The sequence below is a fragment of the Podarcis liolepis genome (assembly GCF_965112155.1).
Source record: "Podarcis liolepis genome assembly, chromosome: 2".
NCBI classification, from domain to species: domain Eukaryota; kingdom Metazoa; phylum Chordata; class Lepidosauria; order Squamata; family Lacertidae; genus Podarcis; species Podarcis liolepis.
The window spans coordinates 54061373-54075658 of NC_139555.1; the positions used below are offsets into that span (position 1 = coordinate 54061373).

Genomic DNA, 14286 nt, shown 5'->3' on the forward strand with positions numbered 1-14286 from the left:
ATTAACAAGTGGAACCTGGGACAAGCAAATTGCAGTGCCCCTCACCTCCTAACAGAAGCACTCCTATTTCAGATGGTTAGCCATGACCTCTTCCAAGGTTCTATAAGCTGTAAAGAGCTCAAGCACAAAGCTGTTCCCCCCTGTTTTCTATTTCCTACTGATATTCAGCATTCCTCATTGGACTGTTGTAGTTTTTTGCAGGAGTGAGGGTTGGAGAGGCCTTTTGCCTCTTTAGTTTTTATAAATATTCCGCAAACCTAGGAGTTACCCTGAGTATGCTAATGCCTACCCCTTGTTTCACAGTGGCGCCATTTTGACTCCATTTCTGTTGGCGGTTACCACCTGAAAACAATAAGTGGAGCTACCTTAGGCACTGAGCATTAATAAACACTAACCACAAAGTATGATAATTTAGAGGCTTTTTTTTGGGGGGGGGTACTCTCCAACAACTGTCCTAACTCAGCCAGGATAGCCACAGAGGTATGTTCCAGGGAAATACTTATTTGCCAATATTCAGGAAGCAACTTATTCTTGGAATTTCAGTTCCTGTTTCCTCTGTGTCAACAGAAAAGCATTTATTGTGTTAGGTGACCTGGAAACTACAACTAATCCAGAATGCAGCAGCTAGACTGATGACTGGGAGCGGCTGCTGAGACCATATAACACCGGTCTTGAAAGACCTACACTGGCTCCCAGTATGTTTCCGAGCACAATTCAAAGTCTTGGGGCTGACCTTTAAAGCCCTAAACGGCCTTGGTCCAGTATACCTGAAGGAGCGTCTCCACCCCCATCGTTCTGCCTGGACACTGAGGTTCAGTGCTGAGTGCCTTCTGGCGGTTCCCTCACTGCGAGAAACCAAGTTACAGGAAACCAGGCAGAGGGCCTTCTCGGTAGTGGCACCCGCCCTGTGGAATGCCCTCCCATCAGATATCAAAGAGAAAAACAACTACCAGACTTTTAGAAGACATCTGAAGGCGGACCTGTTTAGGGAAGCTTTTAATGTTTAATAGGTTATTGTATTTTAGTGTTCTGTTGGAAGCCGCCCAGAGTGGCTGGGGAAACGCAGCCAGATGGGCGGGGTATAAATAATAATATATTATTATTATTATTATTATTATTATTATTATTATTATTATCCACAGACCATACAAGAGGCTTCCTTCATGTGGTGCATTTGAGTTTGACTTGTATTGGTCCCACCACTGTCTTTCAGGTCATGCTGTTGGACTCCTAGGCACCACTCACAGCCCCACCCATTCATGCTCAGGGATGCCCCCATTTTTGTCTGTGAAATACAGAGGCATACCTAGGGGTTGGCGAAACCAAACCCTACTGGGGGTGCAGGCCTGGGTGGGGGATGCAAAATTAAAACACCTATCAGACCAAGGGGTGTATGATGTATATGTGTGTGGCAATGTGCCACCGCTATCCTGGCAACATCAACATCATGTGTGAGAAGCTTCCCATCCTTCTTGCACAGCAACAGAAATGCTGTGCTTCGCCTCACCCTGATTCTAGGTGCTTCAAGTACTTGGGTCACATCAAATGTAGAAATTTCTAATGCGGCTGTTGTGGTAAAGTGATGTTTTTTCAGGTATGTGTGTGTGCTGATGCTGCTCCTTGCCAGGGGTGCAAAGGACCCTAATGGAAGGCATGTTTTAAGCTAAGTCCCAGTGCAGTCCAATAATAACAGTATATCCCTCCTGTTGGCAAATAATAACTGTCAATCAATAATAACTACAATCATTTCTTACGCTTATCCCTATTTGACTTTTATGTCTTTCCCCTGGATGCAAACCCAAATTAACTCAAGCCAACCCTTTTGTTTCTTTCAGTAAGCCAAATTAATTTGGTCTCTTCTCCTCTTCCTCGTGTACAGAACAATGAAACAGTGCTGCAAAAGAGGGAAGGGAAAAGAAAAACCCACACTACAGTATTTTCAAAAGCAATTGGTTTCAGTGCAGAGGTGAGCAGCTGCCACAGAGAGAGACAGACAAAGCCAAAGACTTGTGGGCGTTGCTGACTCGGGCAGTTTCTATCATTTATAGGAGCAAAGCTTCATCTTTTGAGGAGTGGCACCCTGCGGCAGAGAGTACATGTTGACTTCTAGGGCTTTAAATGACAGCCTCACCTATCTTGAGAGAGGATTTTTTCCTCCCTCCTTACTTCCAGTCCCACAGAGAGAGTATAGTTGTTTTGGACATATCCCCCCCACAGGTTACTCAGGATATTATTACACAGCGTGCAGGATGACTGTAACACTGTCACCCACACCTTTTGTTCTGAGCTTATTTTCTGCTTTATTTATCCACAGAAAAACGTAGGACTTTTCGGCAGCCCTCTAGAGAATGAGCAGAAAACTCAAAAGAAGATACCATGAGCGCAACTGTTTTTTTAGCCCATTTATATCTCATTGCATCCTACCACCTTTCGTTATAATTAAAGGGTGCGTCCTACATCCTCAGTTTTTATTAAAGGTTTGTTTGCGTATTGCAGAAGAGTGTAAATACTTAGCATCTTGGATGTGTTACACTCAGGTACAAGAGCAGGAAATGCAAATGTATCTCATCAGCTATAAAAAAGCATGTATATTAATTAGATACTTTTAAAAAAACAACACATGGATAAATATATAACTGGGGAAAGCCTGGACTCCCGTTTATGCGGATTGTGTGTCAAAATACTTAGTATTTTAGCTCAGGAGAAAGTCCTCCAGAGTTCAGTGGAGCTTACTCCATATGTAGCACACACAGGAATGCTGATCTAAAGAAAAACGCTCAATAACTGATACATGTATGTCTTTATAATCCTCATCTCTGTGTGTTTTGTACTTGTCATACTTATGTCTCAAAGTGGTCCTTGGTCTGTTGCAGCAGAGAAGAGAAAGTCTGGTGGCATCTCAAGTCTAACAGGGAAATCCTATGCCTGGTGACTCAGAAGTCAGTCCCATTAGGACTGCAGGTTAACTAACATAATCCTACATGAAACTTTGTAGACAAGAACACACTTCATGATACATCTGATGCAGTTGCTTCTTGCCTCCAAGCACTCATGCCACAAACAAGTTGAGGTGGCTTTCACACACAGAGGTTTAATTTCTCCTGTACCATTTATGTGAATATGTGATTACTGTTCATACAGAATAGAGAGAGAGAGAGGAAGAGAGGCATTTGTAATGCAAATGAACATCTGGCCAATGTAGGTTGCTTATTTGCATTTCAAAGAGGTGCAAAAAAACCCTTTAAGGCTGCATTCTTGGGCAATTTACCTGGGGATCAAGCCCTGCCGAATTTAGTAGATTTCACTTCTAAGTAAACACACAGAGAATTGAGCATGCCCAGCTCATGGAAGTTCATCCTAAGAGCATTTCAGTGAAAGTGTCCTGTTGAACTGAGTGTGCAAGTTTTCGAATGGAGCTGCAACCTTATTGGCATGTGAGCAGCAGGCAGGTATCCCATACATCAGGGGTTGGACCAGTATTATCAGAGCTTTCCCAGCGATAATGTGACAAAGAAAGCAGTTTGGGGCAAATTACAGTGGAAGGTCTTGGTTATAGGCAGGTGACTTTGTTATAAAGGGCTAATTGGCCCTTGCCAACGAGATGGGAGAACAGTTGAAAGTCCCTCTGAGACAGTTTGTAGTTTGCAACTGGGTGTCAGGCGACAGTTTCACAGCATATTCATCTGCCTCCTTTGCTCGCCACAGCTGGGGGGAAAGATGTGACAGCTGGCCGAACTGCATGGAGAATTCCAATCAGAAAACAAATGGTTGTTTGCAAGAGGCCACCCTTGGGATTGTTGAGCCAAAGGCAGAAATAATGGAGTCGCATCTGGTGTTAATTAAACAAAAGGACTGCCAAGGCCAAAGATTAAGAAATTATGAGTTAACTCCCCTTCCTCTTGAAAAGTATGAGTTTTGGATTGTAATAATGAAATTTAATATGCATGCTGAAGGTCCCCTCTCCACCCTTTTTCATTTTCATTCTAGACCCTTATTCATGCATGCAATCATGCAAGTGAAGCTTCTGTTTTGAATGAAAGCTGGAATTTAGCGGTGACATTTCAACAGGGTAAGTACAGCTAAGTATGCTATTGTCAAACCCCCTCTGTGTGGAATTTATGCTCGATTATGTTCCCCATTCCAGTCCTACATATATTTATTTGAAAGGAAGTTCCATTGGTTTCCCTACTTCTAAGTAAACAGGCTGAGGACTAGTGCAGAAGCTAGACTATGTGGCACCAATTTGATAGCTGGCAAGTAACTATAATTTAAGGTGGCCAGGAGACAAGGGTGCTGCATCATGCTTTAAATGGTAGTATAGAAGAGGGAATTTTGCATGATAAGCTACACCTCTTCTACCCTCTTCCCCCTCCCCGATCATTCTAGTTCTGTGTCTTCTTACTCCTGCAAAACCAACTTTTCATTCGGATCCACTATAGACCTGAGGATCCAAAAGGGGTTCAAAATGGCCTAAGAGTAGTAAAGAACTTCACAAGGTATAGTGCAAAATTTTTAATTAGGAACTATGATATTCTGTAATACAGTGGTGCCTCGCAAGACGAAAAGAATCCGTTCTGTGATTCTCTTCGTCTAGCGGTTTTTTCGTCTTGCGAAGCAAGCCCATTGAAGGATTAGCGGATTAGCGCTATTAGCGCTATTAACGGCTTTTAGCGGCTTATCTGCTGATCGGATCAGCTGATAAGCGGCTTAGCGGCTTAGAAAAAGGGGGGGGGGGCCAGCAGGAACTCGCAAGACATTGTCGTCTTGCGAAGCAAGCCCATAGGAAATTCGTTTTGCGAAGCACCTCCAAAACGGAAAACTCTTTCGTCTAGCGAGTTTTCCGTCTTGCGAGGCATTCGTCTTGCGGGGCACCACTGTATAGGAAACGGGCATGTACAGAGTCCATCTCCCTTGCCAATGTGGTATTTCTGTATTTAATAACATGATTTCACAATACAACAGCATTCCTTTATCTTTCTTTTTTAAATTTTTTGATTCCTAGTAACAGTGATTATGATAGATAAGAAATATCATTATATAGCCAATGTTTGAGTTCATTTCATTTATATTTATATTTAATATAATCTCCTGGATGAGACTTAACCCATGGCGTACTGTGGAAATGAGTTAACCCCTTTTTTGCACAGATCCAAATAAAGTAAAATCTACCATAAGATGATAAATCAAATACACATGAAACACACATGAGCTCTTTGCAGTGGAGCCTGTTCTCTATGAACCAGTGACAGCATTTTGAATTCAGCATGCCATACAATCCTATTCCCGTCTACTCAGAAGAAAATGTCATTGAATTCAGTGGGACAGACTCCTGGATAAGTGTACACAGGATTACAGCCTAAATGTTCCCAAGCACAGAATTTCCTCCGGAAAGTAACATAAGTCAACAGTCAAGACAAATTCTGACCAGCCTTAAGCTTCAGGGACTAGACAAAGAAATGTACAGTGGTACCTCGGGTTACATACACTTCAGGTTACAGACGCTTCAGGTTACAGACTCCGCTAACCCAGAAATAGTACCTCGGGTTAAGAACTTTGCTTCAGGATGAGAAAAGAAATCGTGCTCTGGCGGCGTGGCCACAGCGGGAGGCCCCATTAGCTAAAGTGGTGCTTCAGGTTAAGAACAGTTTCAGGTTAAGAACAGACCTCCGGAACGAATTAAGTACTTAACCCGAGGTACCACTGTATTCTCTTTTCAGTTGAAATAATCGTATCAGTTCCTTGTTCCATTTTTTCTATCAGTGCAGAAAACTGTGTAATCATACCTCCCTGCTTTTTAAAAGAAAACATTTGCATTTAAAAATAAAGGATTGTATTATTATAAAGGAAAAACTAACCTCTCAAGAGAGCCAAAAGGACTCATTCCATTAAGCTGGCCTCAACGTGGTCAGTCTTGAGCTACGATGCTGGGGAAACTGAGAGCCTCACAACTCACCAGAGCACAAAAAGCAATTTACCAGGTCCACACCCAAAGCTCAGGAATGCATTGAAGGCCAAACACCTCCTGGGTGCCTTCAGGAACTCAGCTTCCTTATTAATTTCTGAAGTAGTTAGGATTCTGAGCAGGCATTTAGAAGCATCTCCTGGGTGAATTTCATAGCTCATTCTGCCAAAAAAGTGACTGTCTCCCTCCAGCCCCTCCATTCAATCCCCAGCAGAACTCCTATACGTTTTACTAGTTTCATACCCTCCATGTGTCCTAATTTTCCAGAAGCCACCCCGGCTTCTGGTTTGATTTTGGAATGTCCCTATTTCCCCTGCCAGTGCTGCCGCTGCCAAGCTCAGGGAGGAGAATGAGCTGGCGCTGGTCCCAAGCAGCAGTGGCAAGCAGGGTCAGATTTAGGTTTGATGAGGCCCTAAGCTACTGAAGGTAATGGGGCCCTTTATATGTTCAGCTGTCCTTTGTCAACAACAAATTGTCATTGTTTTATGTGTTGAATATATGCTATATGGTACTTTATGGACCTAATAGATATCTAAAGCCATTTGCATGTGCAGAATGTAAGTACCCTATATATAGAAATAAGCAAACTAGTGATATTTTAGGGAGCAGGCAAGCAAGCAGGGCCCATTACAGTCATACCTCAGGTTAAATATGCTTCGAGTTGAGCGCATTCGAGTTGTGCTCCTTGGCAACCTGGAAGTAATGGAGCACGTTACTTCCGGGTTTCGCCGCTTGCGCATGCGCTCAAAATGACATCACACGCATGCGCAGAAACGGCGAAAAGCGATGCGTGCATGCACAGACATGCCGTTGCTAGTTACATTTACCTCTAGATATGAATGGGGCTCCGGAACGGATCCCGTTCGTATCTAGAGGTACCACTGTACTTACATCATAGTAGCCTACACATCACAAAACACTGTTGCTGTATGTAGGTTTTATTTTATTTGTTTTTTAGCTTATATTTTGGAAATGTACATCCAGGGGGGTTTTTTCTTTAATTTTTTGGGGTCCCCCCAAGAGAATGGGGCCCTAAGCTATAGCTTGTTTAGCTTATACGTAAATTTAGCACTGGTGGCAAGGCAGCATCTGGTTGCCTCTCTATGGCTGCTGCTGCCAGTCTCCTCCCTTGGATAACTCACAGTGGCTGCTGGAGAGTGAGCAAGGAGAGCTTGGCATGGAAGGAAACAACAAGGACTTTGAAGTGCAATAGTTTCCAACTGGGAAAGAGCCAAACCTGCATTCATTCATTTTGTTCCCTTTAGGAGCACTACTCAAGTTGATCTGCTATAAACTGCAGCAGCCTGACCCTTGGCACAGTGCCACTATATATATTCTCTCTCTCCCCCTCCCCTGGACAAAAAGCCAGCATTGTTATAATTTCATTTTCCATCTGCAAGTCAAGAAGCAACTGCAATAAAACAAACATCTTCCTCTTTTACCATCCTTCTGCTTTATTCTAAAATGACAGTAAGGAGCAAATATTTGTAATTAAGTTAAGGCATGCAAATTAATAAATATGGTTAGCCAAAGCTTGAGTAAAGCTCAGGGAAGTATGTGTCTCTTGCTATATAATTAGAGTCTTGTGAAATGCATCATCATCTCGCATATGCCATCAACAAGCTGGCTTTTTCCTCTGTGTTATCTTTTTAGCAGCTCTTTCCCCATCCCTTTTTCATTATATGTACAGCTCAGTTGTGAATCTCCATCCTGGATTAATGAGTGGCAAAATAGTTCATTGCAGCCTGTTCTAATCTAATGTCATTACTTCAGCTTTAGAAGAGCACTGATGTGACTGAAAGCTGATAGCTACTGTTTTTCAGTGACCAGCATGCTTGCCTACCTAGGCAAAAGTATTGCAGGGTGTTCAAATTACAGAGAGAGGGAGCAAAGGGGTCCTGGCTTGCTTATCATTTGTACTAGCCCCTAACAGAAACCACTGTTTTAGAAGGCTATGCAGAGGCGAAACTAGGCTTTCTTTCACAAATACTCAGTTCGCCTCTCCCCCCCCCCTCAATGTTTGCATCCACATCCACATGCGCACACACCTGAACACAATTGTTTTTGAAGGGCACAAAAAGTAGGCAATATATTATCTGAATACAAAGTTGTACTTTCTAATCCTTTTTTTTTATTTGATCCCTTGCATTTTCTTTCAGCCCCTTTCCTTTTAGGCAGGCAGGCATGGTAATATGTACCAAGCCAACCATCCACCCCCCTCCCATAGAAAAGCAGTAAAGAGCATGCCAACTTGCCAAGTCCCTCTGAGCCTTTTACTCCAGAGCACATTTTTTGTAGCATGGTTGAGTTGGAGAGACCAAGTGGCCTGACACAGAATCAGGCAGTTTCATGTGTAGCTGTGTGTCCCGTCCCCCCCATCTTCATATTGCTAAGGAAAGGCAGCCCCCCCCCCCACTTCTCCCCACAGCTCCGCGCTCCGCATGTCAAGCCCTTCCCACAGGAAAGGCTCTCCTCGGTGCTAAGATATAAATATAATAATAAGAATGGAAACTGAGAATGATCCGGCAGATATCAGAATGTAAGTCACATTGAACTCAGTGGGACTTACTTCTGAATAAAAATGCTTATAATTGCAGCATAAGACTTCACCCAGTTAAGGAGGTCTGATCTTTCCATCAACGTCAACTAGTCCAACCCCCTTCAATGCAGGAATTTTTCACCCAACATAGGGCTAGAACTCACGACCCTGAGATTAAGAGTCTTATGCTCTACTGACTGAGCTATAAAAGGATTAGACAAATTCATGGCAGGTTATTGATGGCTACTAGCCACAATGGCTATGTTCTCCCACAACCATTGGAAGCAATTTTCCTCTGCTGCCGCATTCAGGTCCTGCTTGTAGCCATTAGCATCTGGCTAGTCATTCAGAGACTAGGATGCTGGATTAGATAGGACTGACGCAGCAGGGCTATTTTATATTTTTAAGACATTAAAAATGGTAACAGGACATAAACGAGGATTTATTACTCCTGCCCAGCCACACAGATGGGAAAGGAGTGTGATTGTGTAGGGTTAGGGCCAAGGCACTTGGCAAATTGTAGCACCAGCCAGCTGTGTGGCGGCTGGAGGAGTGGATTGGAGCGAGTCTGCAGAAAACTGGGGGACCTTCACCCACAACCGACTAGGGAATCAGAAGCTGTGTGGGAGATGAGGCTGCGACATGGCTTACGAGAGGGCGGCAGTCCACCCAGAGGCAGTGAACTCACCTTAGGTAGCAGTCAAATATCTTAAAGGCTCTTGAGAACAGTGTGAATAGCAACAGAGCAGGGAGAGCTGCTCCACCTGTAGCCCAAACAGTAAAATGGCTGACAGGCTAGGAGCCTCAGTGGACCCCCCTGGAGGCTTCACCTGGGGCAAAAGTACTGGCTAGCCCCCCCCCCCCCCAGTTACGGCTCTGAGGCTTTGGATGGGTGATTTGGCTAAATCAAAAGGCGTAGGGGACTAGTTGGGAGTTGGCTTATGGATTTCATTTAGGGCTCCTTATGCCCCACCCCGGAATCTGATCACTGGCATTATGTCTATGAGCAATGCATACAATTTGTTCTCAGACAGATTAATAAATTGCAAACTAGATTTTGGATCGTTGCAATCCACGTGTCTCTTGGGGAGCCAGTTGCGTTATACTTAATCCTTTGTTCACTGATGACACCTGGGCTTTTTCTGGGCGGAAAAAGATAGGATGTGAATTTCCCCAGACTTTGGAGCCTTGTCACTGGCATCATTCTAGTGAACGAAAGGCATCCACTTATATGGGTTGTTTTCAAGGAAAACAGTCATTTTTAGTCATTGTATCTTTGGCTTCCAGGAACAGTTGCCAGGTTGCAACATGGAATAAAAAAACAACCCTTTACATTTAAAACGGCTGCTGAATTGAGAGAATTGGGAGCTGAAGCTTCTGCTGTCTATTCTACCCATGGTCCTGTCATTCCTTTCCCCCCTGTGGTAATGAGAGGGATGCCTCACTGGTAACATGTCATAGTTGACAGGACAATGAAGGCAGAAGAAGGCCTAGTTGCCCCTTCCCCTCATTCAGCAGCAGTTTTAGAGGCAACGGGGCGGAGGAATCTCTGGGTTGAAACCAGGGTTCCCTGGTCCCAGGACTATCCATTTCAGAGGATTAATTTTAGCTGGCCTGTCCTCGTGTCGTCAGGCTCAACGTCTAAAGAGGCCTAAAGAGAACTGTTGAAAGCATTACGGGACACACCCAAAGTCCTATTTCACAATAACATTACTTATTGTTTTCCAAAGCAGCAAGGAAAATGCATGTATGTGGCTAAAGACTTTGATAGGCTTTATCTGTGCTGAAAGGGGAAATTTCAAATTAAGGATTATAACATTCATCCTATTTGGAGAAGCTGAGGCACATATGTATTATATGCCGGGGGGGTTTTATGCGGGAGAACTTCCATCAGCATATTGTGTTTTGTTCTGGATTATTATTATTATTATTATTTTTTAAAACCAAGTTATCAGTTTTTAAACAGGTGGAAGAAACTCAACACCAATGACTGATTAATGAAATATCGTATTTTTCGCTCTATAAGACGCACACGACCATAAGACTCACCTAGCTTTTAGAGGAGGAAAACAAGAAAAACAATATTCTGAATCAAATGTTGTTGAAGAGGATTTGCGTTGCTTTTGCTGAAGCCAGAACATCAAGAGAGATCGCTGCACAGTGAAAGCAGCAATCCCTCTTGCTGTTCTGGCTTCAGTGATAGCTGTGCAGCCTGCATTCGCTCCCTAAGATGCATACACATTTCCCCTTGCTTTTTAGGAGGGAAAATGTGCGTCTTGTAGAGTGAAAAATACGGCAATTACTCTCTTTTCACATTTTCTTTTTGTAAGCAGTATCAAGAAATCGAGGTGCACATTAAATACCTCAGAACCAGAAATTCCTCCTCAGCCTTTTAGGGTGTTAAGTCTGAACTCTTCAGCTTGGTTTAGTGCAGTGGTCCTACTAAAGCTATTTCACACCATAATGGACTATCTCATTTCCAAACATAATCTTCACACTCTCGCTCTCTCCATCCTCATTTTTCCAGTCTTGTCAAATAACAAATAAGAGCACAAATGAATGAAGAGTATTATTTCAGCTCCTCCTTTATGAATCATTGGCGGCTTGAGTGACTCATAAGGCAGAACTTTCAATTTCAATGAGAGAGAGGGGGGAAAGTGTCTTACTTGTTGGATGGTACATTGTCTTGTGGGCATTGTTAATGCTAGTGATTTATCTCTCCCCCCCCCCGCTTTGTCTGACACATGCATGTCTTAAATTGAGTCTTTAATCTTTATTATTCTTGCTCTAGTGGTTTTAAGAATTTAAAATCAGCACTGATCTAGAAGAATGAGTAGTTCTTGTGTTGCCCTGCTCTTAGTCAGCTAACCTTTATGCTGAGGTATATGAAGGTATGTAGCAGGATAAGCTGGTTCTACAGGAGTTAAGGGACTTTCAGCACACAGCAAAATATATCCTATTGCTTGATAGTAAGTCCCCTTGATTCCAGTGCAACTTAGGAGGCTTACAGACAGTCACTATTTTCAGGTGGGATTCAATCATATACTACCAGCAAATTCACACTGCACAATAATAGCTGGTTGGGCGGTATTTTGTAACAAACCAACTTCCTCCAAATATTGAACATTTCACAATAAGGAAATTGATGGGAAAATGGATTGGGAAGTATGGAAAAATGCTTGCTTCGATGAAACATCATCTAACCTCCATGCAAACAAATCAGAATAAATGCTCATTAAATAGCAAACATTTTCTAATCTCCCTGCAAACATCTCAGGCTGAATGCTCAATAAACAGGTCATCTAAATACACCTTCATTTCCGCGAAAGACTCACAGAGCTGGAAGAGACCCAAATGGATTGTCTAGTGCTATCTAATACAATAAGTCCTTGAGATCATGAACTCTATCCAGCTTTTTGTTTAAAAGCTTCCAAGACAGGATACGTAACAAGTTTATGTCATTGTTGAACAGCTCTTACAGCTGGGCGGTACTCAAACTTTAGTTCAGCTTTGTCCCTGAAAATTAAATCCAGTTGCCCAATTCAACATGGAGCTCTGCGCCCGATTAAGCCCATGCACATATCCCTTCACACAGGAGGTGTGAACTGGTGGCCACTGGTCTAGACCGGACCAAGCAAGCCTTCCTGCCCAGCCAGCCAGTCTATCACCTTCTCCTGGGCCCCACCTCCTTCTCAATCCTAGCTGGCTTCCAAATTCCAGATATACTTACAAGCCACATAAAGTAAAACCAGAAAACTCAGTGGAGGTGGCAATCCAGAAGACAGGCAATGTATGTGCAACACCTATCTTCTATCTTCCTCTATCACTTTTCCTCCCCCACGTTGTCTTTGGAAGTGCTCACTCATGGGGGTGGGAAATCTGCTATCCACCCTCAACCGACATGAAGAGATCAAATGAGGGCAGTGGGGGCATAGTGACCCACAACACAATGAGCACTCCCAAAGATGAATAAACGAAATGGTGTGGAAGAGGAACTCCCAAAGACCAAGAGTCCTCTCTGAAGAGTACAGTGTTTAATCGTATGCATATTGTTTTCTTAGTGCTTCCAGCGTCTTCCTTATAAGCAACACTAAACAGGAATGAATGTGGATTTACCTGAACAGGTGTGCTGTATGGGAATTCTATTTTCTCATGGTTCTGGGTCGTCACTGAGGGGTTGCTGGAGCTGATGAGCACAGGAGAGCTGATGTCTAGAGTCTGCCGCCCCATGGGTGAATGGACCATCCTGTTGAGCGTATTTAAGGCTGTTGTGATAGAGAACTGCTTCACACTTTTCCTTCTCGATTCGGAGAAAGTGGGTGACTCTGTGCCCTTTGTTCTGGGCAAGGATTTTCGCAAAGGTGAACCATATTTCAGCTGGGAGGACTGGTGACTTTTGCTTGTCTGAAGAAGATGCCGTGCTGTCGTATTTGGCTACAAGAAGGGGGAAAATAGGGAGATGAGATTTTGCTGTTGTAGGAGCCCAAGAATTCAAAGCCAACAACTCCAGGAAATGCTTGCTTTGGAGTCTTTGTCTACATGCTAATGACATGTGAAGGGCATGTGTGTGTGTAGGGTTTGACCTCGCAAAGTGGACTTGGAAATGCTCTGCGATTGTGATTGCATTGTGATTGTGATGTGCCATGTTCTACTCCAATCTATTTTTTCAAATACTTTGCAGGATGCAGTGAACTCTGGACACAGGGCTGAGCATTCACAATATCTTGCCAAAATCCCTGAAAAGCCAGGCTGTGGGCATTTCCCCACAGAACTAATGCATATACAAATGAACTCAGTCTCAGCTTAGTCTAGGGTTGGGCCTGATTTCTATGGCTTAGGTAAAAATAACACTGAGAAGCAGTTATTAGGCTTCAACAGGTATCTGGATACCTGAAAGGCCATCTCACCCCATATATACCTAGTCAATCACTATGCTCTGCAGGTGAATACCATATTATGAATAGGTCCAATCCACACAATATTGGAATTGGGTCTTTAGTGTTGTGGCACCTGCCTCTTGGAATTTCCTCCCCTTAAAATACAATCTGTGTTGTCTTTTCAGCACCCACTTCCTCTACCAGCAATCCATTTAAGTCGCGATATTTCACTGGAATTGTTTTAAAGTTCTTTTTTGATCACATTATTTTTGCTACCCTGGACTCCTTTGGGAGGAAAATAAATTAAATAAATGAACGAACAGGGGTGGGTTTTTGGGATGTAAATGGGACTGTGCACCCCAAGCTGAAGAAAACAGCTATTACATGGGACCAGTTGCCCTTGACAACAGCTAGACTCAGCTCTCATTTGAAAACAGCCCTCTATTTCTATCATAGTAGTTAATCTTTACATCCAAATCGCTTAGCTGCCTGCTGTGTACCATTATAACGATAAGCACTGAGATATTCATCCAGTTGGCATTTGACACAGACTTGTAGTCTTGAGATCTAATATTATCTACCAACTATCCTGTGGCAGGAATGCATTTCATTCTGCAGTCTTATTTGACATTCTGGAGTGTGTTTACATAGGAAGTTTCCTGTTTGGCATGTGGCAGAGCTGGAACACTTCAGGCAAGAACTTTGTATGCAGTCTATGCTAAAAAGGTAGGTAAATGTTCCTTATGGATTATGGTTGGTTAGCTCTGTCAATTTTGGTTTCTCTCAGTTTTTCAGTTTTCCAACCCTAGGTTTGTTTTGTCCACATTAAGAAAACAACAACATTTTATTAAAGTTTTAAATGATGAACACAATGCCAATACCAAGAGAATATAGAGCAGAGGTCAGCA

At 43.1% G+C, this 14286-nt stretch overlaps 1 protein-coding gene across 4 annotated transcripts in view; it reads right to left on the minus strand.

Moving 5' to 3' along the window:
* The window catches only part of SH3RF2 (SH3 domain containing ring finger 2), an 84225-nt gene that overhangs the window by 24148 nt on the left and 45791 nt on the right, over nt 1-14286 (minus strand). For all 4 annotated transcript variants that reach the window (XM_083487802.1, XM_083487803.1, XM_083487800.1 and 1 more), the window contains one exon: nt 12618-12935. In XM_083487802.1, the coding sequence (XP_083343928.1) occupies nt 12618-12935 (318 nt within the window). The remainder of the gene's footprint in view (nt 1-12617; nt 12936-14286) is intronic.